Source organism: Globicephala melas, chromosome 8 (genome assembly GCF_963455315.2).
Source record: "Globicephala melas chromosome 8, mGloMel1.2, whole genome shotgun sequence".
In the NCBI taxonomy this organism is placed as follows: Eukaryota; Metazoa; Chordata; class Mammalia; order Artiodactyla; family Delphinidae; genus Globicephala; species Globicephala melas.
The window spans coordinates 78,471,006-78,492,031 of record NC_083321.1 but is presented as its reverse complement, the minus strand read 5'-3'; the positions used below and the strand labels follow the sequence as shown (position 1 = coordinate 78,492,031).

The following is a 21,026-nucleotide window of genomic DNA, read 5'->3' as shown; positions in this document are numbered from 1 at the left end:
ACTTAACTATTCTTTACTCCTTGTTTGCCTATCCTTAAATTTCAAAATACTTGGTTATTTTTTTTAAGTGTATTTGTTCATATGAAACTTAAATATTTATATTTGGATTTTCAGTGTCTAATGTTTTGTAATTCTCCTTTTTAACCAGTATTAACATTTAGATATTTTGTGTGTGTGTGTGTTTGTGTATATATATAAATATATGTGTGTGTATGTATACACATACACATATGTATATGTATATATATTTGTTTAATGTAAAAATCTTTGCTCATATGAACCAAATCATAGTTCCTAGAATAGAACATAAAATCAACCCTCTCACTTTTATTACTTATAAGTGAGATGAGGAGTCTGAGACTCAGAGAGGTGAAGAAAATTTTGCCAGAGTTTACATAGTTCTTAGTGGCAGAGCTAGGACATAGAATTTAAATTTCCTGAATACCAGTCTACCATACTGTACTTCCTATTGCATCATCCCTTTATGTATATTCCTTTGTTACATTCTTTATAAAATAGACGGCCATTATTAACTTTTAAAATCATAGTATTTATAACCAAGACTGCCATTCATCTAGGTGTCATAACATGTCAAATTAAAATGTTGATTCTGAAATTCTTTGGGCTGTTTCTCACCATTCAATTAGCTTTATAGAGAAAGACAAAATATATAAGATTATGCAAAGAATATAAACTAATTTCATGTAGCTCAGTCTGTTTTATTAAAATTTATATCAGTTGTTGCATGGCTTGTCAATTGTAAGACATTTTATTTGGCATTACAACTGCTTTATGTACTATTCCTACTGCTTTTTTTGTCTATTGCTTTTTAAAATATCTCAGCTAACAATTGTTTGTGTATTTTTAAACCAAAAGTTTCTAATTATTTATGTTTTTGAATTACTTGATATAATATAAAGAGCCTCTGTATAACAGAAATATGTAAACACAAAGTGTTCCTAGTATTTACTTGTGAATAATTAGCATATAGCCTTGGGTATATGCTAGGGAAATTGATGAACCCATGAACATGTTGTTTATTAGCGTATCTTTCCAATAGGAAGTTCACAGGCTTTACAAAATAAAAGCAATATTTAGTACTTAAAATTGACCCAGAGGTTTCTGTTTCATTCATTTATTATCCCCTGCCCATCTGCTTAGAACTCTATAGTGTAGATCTTTAAAGCTACTAAAATTAGGCAAGCACTCTTGACTGGGAAAATGTTATTTTTTTTTTTTACCCCCAATGATCTAGATTGCTTTGTTGAAGTACAGAGTATCTTCTCTTAATTGGCTTAATCTTATTACTCCCTGAATCTTCTTGTAAAGAACTTGCTAGGAATAAAATAGTTTAAAATGTAAACCAATAGAGACAAAAGAATCTATAAAACTTGTTTTTTTAAAAATGTATAGTTGTCTAGTATACTTGGTTTTATATAATCATTATAAAATGTAAAATTTCACAGACTTGATTCCTTTTATAGATTTTTCATATTTTTAGGATTTAATTTAATCTGGACATAGTTATTTGATGGTTCCTAAATCATCTTAATGTAGTTATCAATTATTTCAAATTAATGAATTTTAACGCGTAGAAAACTTTAAGTAGAGCTCTGCTAAAGAATAGAAACAGTCTGGTAGTTAAAATGTATATTATGGTCAAGAATAGGGGACTGTCATAATCATGGTTAATTATAATCTGTAACTGTATAATGCTTAACAGTTTTCAGAGTACTTTTTTTTTTTACATTTATTTATTTTAAAGCTGTTATTCATACAAACTTTCCACAACTGAATTGTCCTTCTCTTTTGTGTGAAAGAATTTATGGGTATGAATTTGTATATAATTGGACTAGAATGGCCATTTTTTTAAGTTTCAGGGATGTAATTGCCATATCCTTTCCAGATACTTTGCTCTATTTCATTTTCATCATTGTTTAATAATAATCAAATTTCCCTTCAAGTCAGATTTAATTTAGGAGATATTTAAACACCTATTTTATCTAAAGTACTGTGCCGCTTACTGATGATCACAATGAGGCATGGGACACAACTCTGTCCCTTAGTTACATTTCATTAGGGCGGGAAAGGCATTACTGCAGCCATACTGTAACCATAGGCATACTGTAACCATAAATCCAGGTGGGATGGGACAAGTACTAGAGTAAAAGTACCAAATACTATGAAAGCACAGCTGCTAAAGAGGTTAATTCCAGCTGAGTAGACGGGAAAGTCTTTACTGTAGGTGTGGCATTTGAACTGGACCTTGAAGAATGATTAGGATTTTGATGGTTGAGGGTATAGGAAAATGTTGTTTCAAGAAGAAATTGTGAGCAGAACCTTGAGAAAAGAAAACATATGTCTAGTTTGCTAGAATCAAAAGGTACATAAAGAAAATTGACAGAGTAGTTTTAAACTCCAGATAGTTGGGATAATGGCTACATTATGCAGGGCTTTGACTAATATGTTGAGAGAGTTCAAACCATATGTTTTAGCTTGGGAAGCCATCAGAGATTTTTGAGCATAGGAATCATCAAAGATTTTGGGGATAGTTTTCAATAGAGGAGGTTTTTTTTTTTTTTAGGTCATAGACTCTTTTGAGAACCTTAGAAAATCTGTGGACCTTATCCCCATTAAGATGCACATCTGTAGAGGCAAGATTCCAAGGATACTTGAAAATTTTATTCTGGCATACCTTACTGGAGCGGATAACTTTTCTCATATCTACTAGCTGAAAGTTTGTTGTTGGAGCATCTACCATGCTGTTAGAGAAAATTGTGGGCATATATCTTTGACAAGAGTATACTTGATTATGATAATGAAAAAAAGAGCCAAAAGGATAGCATCTGACAAGAATGGTAGTAACTAAGCTGTCTGCCAGTAGACTACAAGTTGTACACCTTCTGATCTCCATATTGAGCATTGTACTTTGAAGATTATAGGCTTAACTGGCTTCACTTTCTTTAGGAGAGAGGAATGGGGAACATTTATACAATTTTTTTGGTGGGAGTGGAAGAGTTGAATAGATTGGATGCTGTGGTGTCTGTGATGTATGACTATCATTCACTTAGCATTTTGGGCCCAAGTACTAATTGCCATTGGCATTCTTCCCGTTTGCTCTCCCCCAGAGTCATCAAAACAATTTCAAAATGCCCCCGCTCCACATTTCCAAATACCCCCCAGAGATGGATTAATTGTATGGTTCGGATTGATACACCTGATTCAGAGAAAGTTCTAGTCTATGGCCATACCACTCTCAATGCGCCCAATCTCGTCAGAGAAAGTTCTAAATCCATAACTTGGTGAATAAAATTCTTCCTGTTATACATCAGTGTGTCATGGCATTCTTACTGACTTAATGATTAAGGAAGATAACCTCACTTAGATCTAATATATAAATGAAAATTTTTTCTCATTTTAAAGGTCTTAAGTGAAGCAGAAATTCAGAAGCCTCTCTTGTTAATCAGATGTTTAACAATACTCAAGAAATTAATTCCTAAGCCTTTATGTTGAAATTTAAACCCATTTCACTGATTCTAACAGCAGTGACCTTGGAGATTGCTGTTATATTGTGCCAGTGTTCCCTAAAATCTGTGTGGTTTTATTTGATTGTTATTTTAAAAAGTGCTATTCTTACTTTCCATGCTACACTAGTTAAGTATGCATTTCTTTTTAGTTCAGGGGAAATAGTCTTTCTAAACTTGCCAAGTTAGGAGGTGTCAACATTATTAACTCTTGTGAGTCTATTTTGGGGCTAGATTAACTATAAGAATAGTGTTTAACTGCTTGGGCATGATTACTGGTTTTGCTGGGTCTGGTCACGGTCTTTATGATGTTGGTAATAGATACGGAAGTTCGTGCTCTTATTTTTTTCACTCTTCTCCAAGAAGAAAACATTAATTGTCAGTTCTATTAAATTATTTCTCAACTGAAAGATGTAGATAAGCGATTATAATGATAAGAAATAGTTTGGAGCGAGCCACCAATGTGAAGATGATTTTTCAGCCATTTGCCTCAAAAGGAGCCTGTCAAGCTAAGAACTGTGCTACGCATTTACTACCTGATTCTCATTTAATCTTACGGCTGTCTCTTACTGTTTTTGTGGTTTTAAAATGGGAAACAGATCGGTAAAGGTTAAGTAACTTGCCTAAAGCCACGTGACTGGAAAGTGGAGAAATTGGAATTTTAACTGGTCTCTATTTGACTTGAAACTTCATTCTTTATCTCTGTCTTAAGCTTGTTGAGATCATATCCTAAGTAATATTGTCACTCTATGTACCTATGGAATGTAAAATATTTGGGAAGGATTGTAATCTCTTGGATTCTTATCTCCTTGAGAGACTTGTCAGTCACTACTTATACACTTTACAATTTTGTTTGAACTACAGTTTTCCACTAACCTTTCCCCAGCTAGGAATTTTGAAACTTCTTGTAATTAAATTAATATATCATCTACTTTGTGGTTTATTATTTAACATAATCTTGTTAAATAATACTTTTATTTAACAAATAATTTTGGAGTGCTTCTATATGCCAGGCCCCATGTTAATATGCCACGAGGATGATTTTCAAACTCTGGTGGTAGTGAGAGATAACTTTTGAAAGTAGGGAGGTATCCTTTAACTTGTTTGCCTTCCTGAATCGCAAGTCTGTTAAGATTCTGCATGAGATTTTGTGTGAAAATGTGAGTCACATCACTAAAAAAAATGTGAAAAGCACTGCTTCAGGAAGCTACAAAGATTTACAGAAAATGAGGCCCCTACCTAAAATAGATCATGATGGGGAAGGGAGTACATGTAACTAGCTACTTTAGTACTAGTACCTTCTGAACATTTTCAGTTGATAACTGGAGATATTGAAGACTTCATTTCCTAATTTTCAGACAGCTTAATAGTAGCATATAATCTGAGAATTTGTTTCTTTTGTGTATTCTTCTAGTAGAAGTTAACTGCATTTTCAACTTTCATTAAAACTTTTTCATATAATGAAGAATTTTTGTACTAATAGAAGCCATTTATTGAAATAGTAAGTAATAAATTTCTAATAAATGATAAGAATAAATTTTTCTTGTTTCTGCATGAAACATTTTGTGCACTCATTCATATGCAAGGAACTAGGCCCCAGACATATTAGATGATTAACTTATCCAAATTTTGATTTTTGTTTCTGGCAGTTATGGCATCCTAAATGTGCAAACAAACCATTTCCCATATTAAACAGTTAAATGTCGGATAAATTATTAAAGCATCTTTTAAAAAAACACACCTGGACTTGAATATAAATTAAGGAAAATAATCAGAGGCCAGAATTTATAAGAGATGGTGATTCCATAGGGATCTACGGAGCTGGCATTTACCCTGAGGATACCTACCTATTCTTAGTCACCTAGGATCTGGCCGTTTATCTGTGCATGTTGGGAACTGGAGACAAATTGCAACGAGAATCAGATCAAAACCTCCTATATTTAGTCATTGAGGCCAAACCTACCCAATAGATGGAGACTTGATTGCTTGGGCTTGGTTCTGCATATACAGTTGGAGGCAGAGGGCTTCTGGTTGAGAGAATTCCTAATTAAAAGCTCTTTGTGGGGAGTTCCCCAGTGGCCTAATGGTTAGGATTCCGGTCTTTCACTGCTGTGGCCCGGGTTCAGTCCCTGGTGGGGAACTGAGAACCCACAAGCCGCATGGCACGGCTCTTCGTCAGATTTAGGCACAATCCAGAAACGTATTTTGGAATTGTCCCAGGTAATCAGTACTCCCATGTGTTTCATGGAAGCAATTCTTCTGTACAGGAAAGCATTTTAAACAGAAGCCTCAATTTCTGCAGAAAAAATTTCAGTGATCATTAACAATCAGAAATCACTAAACAAGTTGTGAAACAGATCTTAAACTTTAAAATAAGACTTTAAGGCTAGTATTTTGAATAATTATAGTCTCAGTATAAAATAACTACATTTAATGTGTTTTAAAAGAAAAAAGAGGAATGGTCTCAGATGATCAGATTTCAGATAATTACATTTCTAAAAGTGAAATATATAAAAGATTTAAAACTCAATAGGTGAGCTGCAAAGGAGATAGATGTAAATAAAATAGGAATCAGTGACCTACAATATCTGAGGAAAATAGGAAAGAGGTTAAGAGCTATAGTGGATAAATTTTTTTTTTTACTGTTAAGTTTTGAGAGTTTTCTCTATATTCTAGATTTAATTCCTTCATTGAATATGTGGTTTGCAAATATTTTCTCCCTCTCTGTAGCTTGTGTTTTCATTCTCTTCAAAGGAATTCTGCAGAGCAAAAGTTTTAAATTTTGATGATGTCCAGTTTATCAGTTTTTCCTTTTTATGTGTTTTTGGTGTCAAGTCTTAAGAATTCTTTGCCTAGCTCTAGATCCCGAGAATTTTTTCTTACATTTTTTCTAGAAGGTTTATATTTTTACATTTTACTTTTAAATCAGTAATCCATTTTGAGTTGATTTCTTTAAAAAGTATGAGACTTAGATTTTGGTTTATTTCTTTACCTGTGGATGTCCACTTGCACCAGTACCATTTGTTGAAAAGTCTCTTTCTCCTATTGAATTGCTTTACACTTCTGTCAAAAATCATTTGGGCATATTTGTGTGGTCTTTTTCTAGGTTCTCTGTTCTGTTGATCTTCTTCCACTACCACACAGTGTGGATTACTTTAGCTACATACTAAGTCTTGAAGTCAGGTAGACTGATTTCATCTTTTTTCAAATTTTTTTTAAGGTACTACAGTTTCTTTGCTTTTCCAAAAATTTTAGAATAATCTTCTATATTTACAAAAAAAAATCTTACTGAGGTTCTTGTTAAACTGAATGTGAATTTCAGAATAATTACATCTTTACTTTTTTGACTCTTTCAATTGGTGGAAGATAGGTATGTCTCCATTTATTTAAGTGTTTGGTTTCTTTCATCAGTCTTGTGTCAAACATATGTCCTGTACATGTTTTGTAAGAATTAAACCTAAATATTTCATCTTTATTTTGACCACTGTAAGTAGTATTGTATGTTTAATTTTAGCATCCACATGCTCATTATTAATATATAGAAATATAATTGATTTTTGTATGTCCTGTGACCTTGCTGAACTCACTTATTCTAAGATTCTTTTGTGTGTATTCCTTGTGTTTTCCACAGACAGTCATGTCATATCATTATGACATGAAATAGGGACAGTTTTATTTTTTTTTCTGGTCTGTATGCCCTTTATTTCCTTTCCTTGAAATATTGCATTGGCTAGAACTTCTGTGTTGAATAAGTGTGGTGAGTGCAGACATCCTTTTTTGGCTCCCCATGATGAGGTAAACACGTCAGTCTTTCACCATTAAGTACTTTTTCTGGTAGGTTGTTTGTAGGTGCTCTTTATCAAGTTGAGGGAGTTCTCCTCTATTTGTGTTTTTCTGAGAGTTTTAACATGAATAGATATTATGTATTTTAAATATTTTTTCTGCGTTAAATCATATAATCATGTAATTTTTCTTTTTTTAGCCTATGAATGTGATTACATTGATTTTTGAGTACTGAATCAATCTTGCATACCTGTAATAAATCCCACTTGATCATGGTTTATAATTATTTTTATATACTTCTTAATTTTACTTGCTAATATTTTATTATGGCTTCATGAGGGATATTGGCCTGTAATTTTCTTTCTTTTTCTTATTTATTGAGGTACAATTGACATATATAACATTATATTAGTTTCAGGTGTATAACGTAATGATTCAATATTTGTATATATTGCAAAATGATCACCACAATAAGTCTAGTTAACATCCATCAGTATACATAGCTATAAATTTTTTTTTTCTTGTGATGATTTTTTTAAAATACTGTCTTTTTCTGGTTTTGCTGTTAAGGTGATACTGGCTTTATAAAATAAATTGGGAAGTTTTTCCTTATAGTTTATGTTTTGTAGGAGGCTGTAGAATTGGTCTTCAAAGATTGGTGGAATTCTCCAGTGAAACCACCTGAACCTGTAGATGTCTTTTATAGATGTTTTTAACTTTTGAATTCAATTTATTAATAATTTAATAGTTACATACTCTAATAGTTAAAATTTTGAGTGTTGTATTTTTTTTCTTTTTAAGGAATTGGTCCATTTCATCTTAAGTTGTCAAATTTATATCCTTTTGATATCTGCAGGTCTGTAATGATATCCTTTGTTTCATCCCTGATGTTGGTAATCTTTGTCTTCTCTTTTTTCTTTGTCATTCTTGCTAGAGACTTGTCAATTTTATTGATCTTTTCCAAAGAATCACATCTTTGTTTCATTGATTTTTTTCTCTAGAAAAGATTCCAAAGGTAGGAGCTTAGATTATTGATTGAGACTTTTTCTCTTTTCTGATGTTTGTATTTAGTGCTGTAAATTTCCCTGTCAGCACTGCTTTGTGTCTCACAAAATTTGACATGTTTTTTCATTTTCATTCACTTCAGTATATTTTTTGGTTTCCGTTGAGACTTGCTCTCACCCATGGATTATTTAGGAGTTGGCTGTTTAGTTTCTAAGTGTTATTTCTAGTTGGGTTTCATTGTGGTCAGAGGACATATTCTGTGTGATTTCAATTCTTTTATATCTGTCAAGGTTTGTTTATGGCTCAGGATTGAAAAGAATAAGTATTTTGTTGCCATTGAATAGAATGTTCTATTAATGTCAATTAGATCCTGTTGATTGATGGTGCTGTTGAATTCTTCTATATGTCTACTGATGTTCTGTGTAGTTGTTCTCTCAATTGCTGAGAGAGAGGTGTGGAAATCTGTAACTGTAATTGTGAATTTGTTTATTTCCCCTTTCAGTTCTATAAGTTTTTGTCTCATATTTTGCAGCTCCATTGTCTGGTGCATACATTTAGGATTGTTATGTCTTGGTGGATTGACCTTTTGTCATTATGTAATGTTCCTCTCTATTCTGTTAATTTCTTTGCTCTAAAGTCTACATTAGCTGATATTAGTGTAGCCACCCCTCTTTTCTTTTGGTTGTTTCTACAATATATCTTTTTCCATTCTTTTACTTTCAATCTGCCTGTATTATGTTTGAAGTCAGTTTCTTCTAAATAGCAGTTAGGTTTTTTTTTTTTTTACCTACTCTGTCAATCTCTCTCTTATAATTGTTATATTTAAGCTACTTATATTTAATTTAATTATTGATATATTAGGGTTTAAGTCTGCTCTGTATTTTATAATTCAAAAAGTTCCATTTGGTTCTTTTATATATTTCTTTCCTTAGACTTTGTATTTCTTTGCTGGTAGTGTCTATCTTTTCATTTGTTTTAATTTGTTCATGATTGCTTTTTGAAGCATTTTTATAATAGCTGCTTTAAAATCTGTGTCAAGTAATTCTAAACATCTCTATCATTTCAGTGTTTGCATCTATTGATTGTCTTTTTCCTTTCTATTTGAGATCTTGGTTTTGCTGTGGCAAGCAATTATTTTTTCTTCTCTATTGAAACCTGTAAGATTTGAGTATTACATTATGAAACTCTGGATCTTATTTAAGCCTTCTGTTTTAGCTAGCTTCCTCTCATACCACTTCAGCAGGAAAAGTGAGGGCCACTACCTTATTACTTCCAGCCTATAGAAATCAAAGTTCCTCACTCTGCATCTGTTGACATCCGAGGAGGGAAGTCCTCATTACTGTTAGCAGACATGAGAGTTTTAGGTCCCACTAGGCCTCCAATGATACTTTCTTGTTCCCCAAAAAGTCTCTACTGACACTACTAGGGTGGTGGCCTTGTTCCTGCAGTGATGGTGAAAGCCCTGACTCTTTATAAATCCTCCTCTGACACTACCTCAGGTCAGAGGAGGATTGGCTGCTTTTTACTAACTGGTGGGAGTGGAAGTTCATGTTCCCCATGTGGTTTCCACTACTGACACTGCAGAATTTGAGAGGGCAAACTCCTTATACTCTGGTGAGGGTAGACCATTCAGGTCCCCATTCAGTCTTTGCTGGCGTTACTGGGGTTTGAGCCAGTTTTTTCTTTGGTGTTTGACAGGAGAAGAGTGTTTCTTTCTAATGTTTTCTGTCTTGTTAGGCTGCTTACTTTTGACTAGTGGGAGAGCAGGTTTTTTGTTTGTTTGTTTTGTTTGTTTGTTTGTCTGCCCTCATTGGCATTTCCGTTTTTCTGACTCCTTCATCTCCAAGTCTGCGATAGACAAGGCAAAAAGAAAACCCAGGGAACATACTACTGTATTGTTTCTCAGATTCTTTCAGAGTCTTCTTATGTTTGTTTTATATATAATGTCTAGGGCTTTTAGTTGAATTAGCAGGAGAGATAGGGAAGAGAACATTTACTTCATCTTCCTAAAAGTAGAAGTTATTTCTTGTATCTATTTTTTTAAAAAGCAAACCTTCTGCCCTCCTTCACTATTCCACTTTAGAGCTCTTTTCTCTGCTCCATTTTAGAACCAGACTCTTTGAAAGCAGTTGTCTATGCTTATTTTCTCCAGTTTCTCTCTTCTCGTTCTTTCTTTTAAACCTATTCTAGCAAAACTTTTATCCCTGCGACTCCTCTGAAACCACTCTTGTTAAGGCTTCATTTACAAGTGAATAATCAAATCAATAATACTTACAAAACTGTGGCTGAAGCTAAAATTGTACTTAGAGGGAGGTCTATAGTGTTAAATGTTATATTAAAAGAGAAGAAAAGCCTGAAACCAAATGAACTGGTATCTAATTTAAGAAGTTAGAAAAAGGATTAACCCAAAGAAAGCAGAAGAGATAAAAAGATGTCCAGACCTTACTAAAATAGAAAAAAGATACAATTGAGAGAATTAAATTATGGCAAGGTGATTAAGAAAAGCAAAGAAAAGGCAAAAATATATAAATATAATAATCATATTAGAAAATATTATAAATATTTTAATTGGCATATTTAAATAAAATTATATATGAAATAAATGATCAGAAAAGTGTATAAATGACCAAAACTGATTCAAAAAGACATAGAAAATCTGAATGGTCTGATAGCCATTTAAAATGCTGATTTAGTAATTAAAAGGTTTTCCTTCCCTCAATGAAAAGGCCCAGGTGGATTTTCAGTTGCTGAGTTTGGACAAATCCTAATTCCAGTGTTCAGTAAACTTTTTCAGAAAACAGAAGAAAGGGTACTATTTCTCATTTTTTTTTGTTTTTGAAGCTTATGGTATAACTTGTTATAGAGCGAGAAAAGAGAATGTGAAAGAATAAAATATACAAGCCAGTCTCACTTATGAACATAGCAAGATATCTAGCAGTGTATAAAATAGATAACATGACCAAGTTTGGCTTATTCTAAGAATGCAAGAGTTAAGTAACACTAGAAATTTACACCTTAATAAAACAATAAGTTACTACACATCACAATTTTGATTTAGAATAGTGAAAGTCTTGGTTAAAGCTGAGAATGCTAGGTGTCTACGTCATGAGTACTAAAATTCAGTTTTGAGTGGAATACAGTTGGTCACAGTAGATGGCACAACTAATTTGATCGGAGGGAGTCAGATGATCTCAGAGAGCGCAAACTGTGAGTTAGGTTTTGATGAGTAATATTTTGTCAAAATGTTAGAAGGAACAGCATATCAAGTAGATAAAATAATGTGTGCTAAAGCATAGCTGTGACATTTGGGAATAGTAAGTGAAATTATAACTAGAGCACAGTTATATTTTAAGGATATTGGGCCCTGGCAGGAGATGAGACTGGAGATTTGTGCCAATTGTGAAAGGCTTTGTCTGCCTTGCTTCTTCCTAAGTAGGGGAATATATCAACCCAGGGGGAGTCAGAAAGCCAGTAAATATTTTTGGACATTCCATCTCTTTAGCTTCTTATACTTCATGTCTAGTCTTTAGAAATAACACGTATTACTTGTTTGCATTCTTTTGTATATGTGCCTTATGTGAAGTTAGGTGCTATCACTGATTTACTTTGATTTTTTGTTTACTAAAAATGTAGGAATCTGAGTTTATGACTGAATCACTAATGTATTTCCAATGAGTTATATACTAAACTTGTAAAAGCAATCATGGCTAATCTCTTTCACCAAGCTGGTACCTAAGAACTTCCCAGTGAAATTTGTATCAGACGCCTGATTAATTTTATTTGTTCTGTCATCTTAACTTTATTTGTGGTAAAAGCACATTTTAATACATCTCTTTTTATCAAATATTTGTGATTTTATTCGAGTTTTTGATGGAGTTGTGTTTTTTTTTAAAGAAAAGTTATTGGAGTGAACTTGCATTGATTGCCAGATTTTCTTTTATCATCTTTCCTTTTTGTATTGCATTGGTAGATACAAGGCAATAGTTTGTTATTCTAAATTTGTGAATCAGAGAATTTTAAACCTAAATTAACTTCATAAATGTGCTCAGTTTTTTCTTTAATGCATTCCTTCTAACTCCTAAAGATGCTTTTATTTAATTTTCTTAATTATGTAATATGTTTGATTTTTTTAATTTAAGGTGTGACTGCACAGAAAAGTTACAGAACAAATTTGACTTTTTGCGCTCACAGTTGAATGATATTTCTTCATTTAAGAATATCTACAGATATGCCTTTGATTTTGCAAGGGTAGGTGGAATTTCCATGTTTTCAATTTTAATATTTTTTTAATCTTGAAACCACACTTAGGGAAACTTTTACCTTTATTTTAGGATAAAGATCAGAGAAGCCTTGATATTGATACAGCTAAGTCTATGTTAGCTCTTCTCCTTGGGAGGACATGGCCACTGTTTTCAGTATTTTACCAGTACCTGGAGGTATGTATGTGTTTTTATTTTTAAAATAATATTTTAAAACTTAAGCTGATTGAAAATATACCTTTAATTGAAGAAAAACAAGTAGATTTTTTAATACTGTGCTTTTTAAAAATTCTGCTTAAGTGTTTGAAAATTTGTTAAAATGTGTATGTATCCGCTGTCATTTTTAGACATGAGTTCATGTTCATTAACATATTCTGTACATAAGTTCATTTTTATTCCCTGCCTTGCAACCCCCCACAAAAAAAAAAGATAAAAAAGAAACCTTCAGAAAATATATTTTAGCACAGACATCCTTCATGTAAAATTAGTTTCTTGGGATTTTTGCAGGAGAGAATATATGCTAGTGCACAAATCTCAAGCTTTCTAAATCAGGTTTCTCTCTGTTATACAGGGTATTAGGCTGAAAAAATCAATATAAGAGAACCAATTTTAGTATTAAAACGTAGGTTCAATCTAAAGAATTAGAATAAACTTTATGTACACAAATATGAGGATGTACTTAAATATAGTGATTACTGAGAAATGTATGCTGAATTTATGAAGAAAGTATTCTTTTAGAAGGTTTATCATAGCACCTTCTGTATGTGGTGGTTTGAAGAAGATACTGTCCTTTTTTTCATTGCTTTCTTTAGTTTCCTATCTGTTTTTGTGCTTCTTTCTATTTTATTTTGTTTATTTCATTTTATTTCATTTCATTTCATTTTTTTGTATACTTCTCACTTCTCACTGTTTCTTGAATACAGATGCTTTTTCTTCGAAAATAATTTCTCATAAAGCTGGTTGTTTATCATAACAAGTTCCCCAGATTAGTTTCGTTTAAAACTTGTGATAATAGACAGTGGTATAAGAAGGTCTTATGTGAATGGGTTTGTGCACACTTAAATCTTTAAGCCTAATAAAGTAGATTGGTTGATGGATGTTATCAATCTTCCTCATATTAGTAGTTTTGGGGCAACGATAAGTATAACTGTAAAAATATTCCCCTCTAAAAGAAGCTGAGAGAAGTAAATATTTTCAAATGCTTGTTATGTGGAGGGTGTTTGACATACATTATCTTTTTAAATCTTTATAACACCATTTTGAATTATGTTTTATCTCCACTTAGCCAATGAATAACTTTCCCAAGGTCACTCAGGTAGCAGAAGTGAGATTTGAACCCAAGTCTGTACCCTTTCCATTGCCTCCAAAGATGCCAACTTCAAAATGTGCTAAACAGTAAATCTTACGTAAAGAAATGATTTAGTGAGAAGCAGTAGGAGGGAATTTACTGTGTTGGGAAACATTGTATAGCTTGATCTCATTGGTGATTACACAAGCATATACATTGGTAAAAGTTTATTGAGTTTTACCCTTACTGTTAGTGCCCTTGACACTCATGTTATTCCTCAAGAATGAAAGAAGGGGACTTCCCTGGCAGTCTAGCGGATAAGATCCATGCTTCCACTGCAGGGGTTGGATCCCTAGTGGGGGAACTAAGATCCCGCATGCCGTGCCCCGCCCCCCAAAAAATTAAAGAATGAAAGAAAAATAAAGGGAAAAATAAATTTGATGAAGTTGACATCTAAATGACCCTGAGGATTCTCTTAGAAACACAAATAATTAAAAGAGGAATAAATGTTTTAGGAAAGACTAAATCACAAAAAGGTTATAACTGTGTTTATTGAAGTCAAGTCCTAATAAATAGTGCTTGTTCTGTAATCCAAAAATTATATCATTTCTACAGCAATCAAAGTATCGCGTTATGAACAAAGATCAGTGGTACAATGTGTTAGAATTCAGCAGAACAGTCCATGCCGATCTTAGTAACTATGATGAAGATGGTGCTTGTAAGTATAATGTTTTCCTATGAAAGTAAAATTGTTAAAACTATTAAATGAGAACGTGGATTTGTGTAGCATTACCATAAAGGATTTAAACTTCCTAACAATTTCTTATTTAATTGTGTGAGAAGTGTGGAGGAGGCAGGTGTAGAAGGTACAGAACTTAGATTGAGCAACATTATAAAATCTGTGCTGGTAAATGAAATATTTTCGGTTACTTGGTAGCTAAGTTTAGAATATAATTTCTGCAGCTGGAAGCTAAAATTCTGCTTTATTCCTGCCTTTCCTGGCATTTTCCTATGAAAGAAAAGTAAAGTCATGATTTTAAAAATAGGAAAGCAAAACCTCAGCTACAATAGCAGAAGCTTTAAAATTAATATCATAATAGCCATTCACAATATGGCAAATGATGTCAAAGTAACTTCCCTCAGGAATTATTGAGTAAACAGGAAATGAAATATTTACAATTTTTTAATCCTTCAAATTAAAATATCTGTCCATCCCCTTCAGTGGAAAATCCAGAATGCCATAAAATAGAACTTTGAAGTAATGATAAATTATTTAGATAAGCCAAACGAATTCTCACGATAAATTAAGTTTTTATTTCCCACCATCAGTTTGGTTGCATATGTTGTTTTAATGTTGTGAAGGATTACATAGAAAAGATACATTCCTATAAATGTAAACTGAAATTATGGACTTATTTTTGTGACACTGAAGAAACAAAATACTGAAGGGATAACTTTATTTCTTTCTATATATATTGTGTCTTCCCCCTACAAAATAGTATAAAATTTAATATTTTTAGAAATAATACCTTACAGCAGTAAACTGGCAGCCCAAGGACTATGTCTGGCCTGCAAATGTGTATTTTCATGTGCATTTGAGTCAACATTATAACTGAGACATTTTGTATAAAAATAAAAGCTTCTGGATTTGCTTGAAAAGTTAGAAAATCTGACAAAACTGTTCCTGTGTTCTTTTATAGGAATTAGGCTGGAACCAAGTAGTGGCTTATGTTGGACTTGCATTCCGGTGTGTTGGTCCACAGTATGCCAACAACTAGGTTGCTTTTCAGTTGCCATTTATTATTATGCTGGTCTGCTGTTTTTCTTACAGTAGAGAAATATGTCTATCGAAAGCAAGAGGAAAAGTGAGACCACCAGAGGGTTGTGTGCTTTAAGAAGAATAGGGCAAGCATATTTCTTTGTGGCAATGAGTTTCCTACATTTACAAAAAATAAACAGTGAGCTTATTTAAACTACCTATCTGACTTTTGTAAGTAAATGAATTTGAACCCCCTGCGTTATAAAAATATCTTTTACAATAGTTCTTAAGTCAGGTATTTGTTAGGTACTTGCTTTGTGTTCAGATTTATACTAGGTCCTATTACTGGAACAATATATAAGTCTCTAATATGGCCACACCTTCAATAAACTGTTACAAACTTCTTGGTGAGGTAACAGAAATAGTATGTTAAACACTTTTCAGATTGTTTAATAATTAAATGGCAGAAAGCTGTGGGCAGTTAGAAAAAGAGAGAGGTTAATAATGACTTAGTATTGGAGAGTTCATGAAACAAATCTTGAGAAGCAGGTTTCTACAAATATCTATTGTGGAAAGTCCCTTACGTCAAAAGAAAAAAGAAAAAAGGCTAAGAAAGCACTCATTAAGTAGAATAGGGAGGCTGAAAGGAAACCACCTGGAGAAGGGAAGGGTCAGTTCCCTATCATCACCACAGAGTTTGTGGGGAGTTTGTTTTATAGTTGGAGAGATGTGTTCCCTGAACTCTAATAACATTGCTCCTTTTATTTCTAGGGCCTGTTCTTCTTGATGAATTTGTCGAGTGGCAGAAAGTTCGTCAGACGTCATAGCAAGAACTATTGTGAAGAAAATGCAAACCTTTAGATCCTTACGTGTGTACAAGCTAATGAGACGAGGAAAAAAAAGAAAAAAACCAAAGGGGTGCATTTTGACTCATATGAAAGACTTCTCATCGTACTTTTTTTTCCTTTTTTTTAAAGGAAGTTTTCTTGTTACATGTTATGGGCATTGAGCCACACCTCTTCCGAGACTGAATATTGAAGTTTTTGTTTTGAGTTATGTTTATAACATTTATTTCAGAACAATAAAGATTCAGATTTGTGACAAAGGCCTTAAAGTGAAGATGTCCCTTGAGTGTCAGAGTGGTATTTATTTTTGTAAATTTTAATTCTTGAATTTTAGAGGTCTGTCATACTGGGAATTTGTGGAATTTTAAAGATTTTAAACAATCTTAATATTTGGCAATGTAGTCTGCTGATGGTATAGCTCATTATATTCATTTCTGCACAATTAGAAAGAATATTTATTGGCCTTGACTTCTGGGGTAATGATTTTCTGATGCAGCTAATAAAATACATTTCTGGATATTGGAAGTGCTCCAGCTTTCAGCTGTGGTTTTCTGTGAAAGCTGCCAACATACTGTGCACATACTCTATCTGCACAGTTTAGAATTGGAAAGATTATGTCTAGTTATTTTATTTCCTAACCATTAAATAGTATTGTCAATAAGCATAAATCAGCATTGCATGTATATTCTTAATGTGAATTTTAAGTTTTCTGTATTCTATAAGTTTAAAAATTTCATTTATATTTGAAAGAGCAAGGTTCATATATTAATGGTTTCAAAATCAGACAGCCTTATGAGAGAAATTAAGACTAGTATTGAAGCTGTATCATCATCATTATTGTTGTTAGTGGCATATATATATGATCTTTTTTAACTGTCATTTTGTGATTTGGGGAGTTTTGTTGAGGGCACCCCTCCTCCATCTCTTTTTTGGTCATAAGGGAACCTTAGCTCTGATGTTGTGGACTTAGTTAAAATATATATTGGAAAAAATATATAATAGAATAAGGACTTATGGGAGAACTCTGGGTGTAATTGTGCCCAACTCAAGGGTGCCATTTACATTGGTACAATTACATTGCTAATTATCATATTTCTGACTTGGCAATAAAGTATCTTGAGGACAGGACAGCCTTTTTTCTAATTCACACGAAAGGCATCTTTTGGACTAGCAGCAGGGCTGTTTGTACATTCCTTTTCAAACCATCCAATGTCCCAGTGATATGAAAACCTTGTTCACATTTACAGCCAAGTCACAACCTCCGTAACATTCCTAGTTTCATTGTATGAGTGGAGAAAAGTAAATAAGTTACTTTTCCATAATAAGGACATTTCTATTGGGATTTAAGGTAAAGGTTGATTTTTGATGGTGAGTTTATTTAATGAGTGATTACAGAAGTGAATATTTATGGGAGAATAGCATTTTAAAGATTTTTATTTTATTTTGCTTTTTGGTTAATGGGCTGGGAGAAAATGATTGCTGTTTTACTTCTTAATGAAATCACTTTGTACAACTTTGTAAAACACTGGTATAATATGGAAAACAATTTTTCCCTTAAATGTCTGATAGTTAAGGTTAATTTTCCTGGAATACTTGTGCTAAGTATTAGAATCACTGAATTACTGGAACTGAGCATACAGTGTTACGACATTATGAATGATGTTTTAATATTAAATTTGTCATAAGTACAGTCGATCCTTGAACAACATGGGTTTGAACTGTGTGGGTCTGCTTATAGGCAGATTTTTAAAAATAAGTATGCAGTCAACCTTCTGGCTCCATGGATGCAGAACCTGTGGATGTGGAGGGCCAACTATGGAACTTGAGCATCTGCAGATTTTGGTAAACTTGGGGGCTCCTGGAAGCAGTCCCCTTCAGATACTGAGGGACAACTGTAAAGCATTTAGATTTTTAGACATTTGAGTCTTGATAATTTGACTTTTCAAGGAACAACTTCTGAACTTGAAGAATATTGCCAATTTTTATTTAATTCCAAAACATATAATTTAAAATGAAATTTTACAAGTTGTCAATATATGGCCTGAACAAAATTTATTGTCTTTGTCATCTTCAATATTAAAGTGAAATAAGGAACACTCAAAACTTATAGATGACCTTTAAATAAATAAAATATATGAAACTATTTAGTTTGCTTACTTATCCAAAGATACCTTTTAGACTTTGAACCTGAAAATTTAAATGAAACTTACTTCTTCCTTATGTCAACAGCCCACTTATACCCAGGCCGTGCTTGCTTTACTCTCTTGCTCTTCCTAGTTCTCTTCACTTCTTAGAGTCATTCGTTTATTTTGGAAGCAAACTTACTCTGCCTCATTCATCTCAGAATGTGGGCTTGTCCTTTCTTGGCTTTTCTTTTTTTAATTTATATTTGAACATAATTTATTGGGAAACTACTGATCAAGAGGTTAAGTGGTATAAGCAAAGAAGATAGTATTAAGGAGCCTGCAGTATGAAAAAGAAACCTTCTAACTGTTGGAGCTCTTTTAGCTAGTTAGCTTTAAGTGCCTTCCCAGAACTCCTGTTGTAAAATTTTCAGTATTACTTCCTTCATGTGGTATGAAATAGTCAATGGTGCTTTATCATTGGAAACGACTTCTTACAGAATAGCATACAGATGTTATACTACTGGAAAAAAGTAGAGCCAGGTGTTGATTCTCAACTGTGAGAGGATGGAGAGTTTGTCCCCCAAACCCTCGGAGCCAGTAATTTTTAACAAGGAATGCTATCTTTAGGAAATAGCCTAGGGATTCAGGTAACTTACTTGAATAGGAGATAAAAAATGGTGTATTGTGTGCTGACCTGACTCTGTTGCAATGTTTGTCTTTTATTGTCTAATGGTTTCTTGTTTTTCGAATGCTTCCAGTAAACTTCTTGACATAATCCATTTTTGACAGTAATAGTATTTTTATGTATAATGTATAGGTTTTTCTGATTTGAGTATTACTTTGTTTGAAGTACTCTAGATTAGTGTTTCTTAAATGGGAATATGAGGGCCTTCTATGGGAATGTTAGATTGACCCTTAAGAGTACTTCTCTTAAATACAAATGCCTTTGCATCTGTTGAGCCAAAAATTTATCTTTAACAATATTAATGCTGTCACTGTGTGAGGAGGTGAGGAAGAGAGTAGAATTTTAAGATAGAGTTTTTAAAGCATACAAGTTAATGTAGAGTATTAATAATGAAACATTTTACTTTTAAAAAAAATAAATTTATTTATTTATTTTTATTTTTGGCTGTGTTGGGTCTTTGTTGCTGCTCGCGGGCTTTCTCTAGTTGTGGTGAGTGGGGGCTGTTCTTCGTTGCAGTACGTGGGCTTCTCATTGCGGTGGCTTCTTGTTGCGGAGCACGGGCTCTAGGCACGCAGGCTTCAGTAGTTGTGGTGCGTGGGCTCAGTAGTTGTGGCTTGTGGGCTTTTGAGCACAGGCTCAGTAGTTGTGGCGCACGGGCTTAGTTGCTCCGCGGCATGTGGGATCTTCCCGAGCCAGGGCTCGAACCTGCATTGGCAGGCAGAATATTAACCACTGTGCAACCAGGGAAGCCCTGAAACATTTTACTTTGAACTATTTCTTCATCAAAACATGTCCCTTCTCCTTAAATGCTATGGGAAGTTACAAAAGCATTTATTGAAATACATTATGTACTCAGCTTGAGAAGCCAGTAAGAATACTAATTTTTTTTTAACTGCTTTCTTGAAGTGTACTTAAAACTGTTGTGATAATTCATAATCTCATAAAGTTTTGTTCGGGCTTTCAAGGCTCCTATAGCATAAAGTTTTGTAGCACATCTCTCATGTGCTTACCAAATGTCTAAAGTATCAAATAAATTGGGGACATTTTAATACATAATTTAAATGCATTTCTATGTTAAACAAAGAGAAAAGGCAAAATAATCTCTTAATCATACGTCTAAAGAATTCTTAAAGAGGAATTCTCTCTTCTTGAGGTAGTATTACTTCTTGACTGATACTGGCAATCATTACATGGAAACATTTCAAAGAAGGCTTTATTTACTCTTCAGGAGAAAAGAGAAGTAACAGCAAAATATCTTTGATATCCTGAGGAAAGGCCAATCTGGATTATTAAATATTTTGGATCATAATTTTTTTATATAAATTTATTTTTTATTTATTTTTGGCTGCATTGGGTTTTCGTTGCTGCGCTGGCTTTCTCTAGTTGCGGCGAGCGGGGGCTATTCTTGCGGTGCGTGGGCTTCTCATTGTGGTGACTTCTCGTTGTGGAGCATAGGCTCTAGGTGCGTGGGCTCAGCAGTTGTGGCTCCCGGGCTCTAGAGTGCAGGCTCAATAGTTGTGGCACACGGGCTTAGTTGCTCCGCAGCATGTGGAATCTTTCCAGATCATGGCTTGAACCCGTGTCCCCTGCATTGGCAGGCGGATTCTTAACCACTGTGCCGCCAGGGAAGTCCCTAGATCATATAACTTTTTAGTGAATATAGTTTTATTACTTTCATAAGTATCTGTTAACAAGCAGACAAACAAATTGCTTAAGACTTGATCTTTTTTGTTGACAGACATTGTTACCTAT

The 21,026-nt window shown here is 33.3% G+C and overlaps 1 protein-coding gene across 3 annotated transcripts in view; it reads left to right on the top strand.

Annotated features, from left to right (window-relative positions):
• DCUN1D5 (defective in cullin neddylation 1 domain containing 5) overlaps window positions 1-19,711 on the top strand; it is a 28,858-nt gene extending 9,147 nt beyond the window's left edge. For all 3 annotated transcript variants that reach the window (XM_030835690.2, XM_030835680.2, XM_070046184.1), the window contains 4 exons: window positions 12,452-12,560; window positions 12,644-12,748; window positions 14,475-14,577; window positions 16,390-19,711. In XM_030835690.2, the coding sequence (XP_030691550.1) occupies window positions 12,452-12,560; window positions 12,644-12,748; window positions 14,475-14,577; window positions 16,390-16,445 (373 nt within the window). In that variant the 3' untranslated portion in view covers window positions 16,446-19,711. The remainder of the gene's footprint in view (window positions 1-12,451; window positions 12,561-12,643; window positions 12,749-14,474; window positions 14,578-16,389) is intronic.
• Window positions 19,712-21,026: the final 1,315 nt, after the last annotated feature.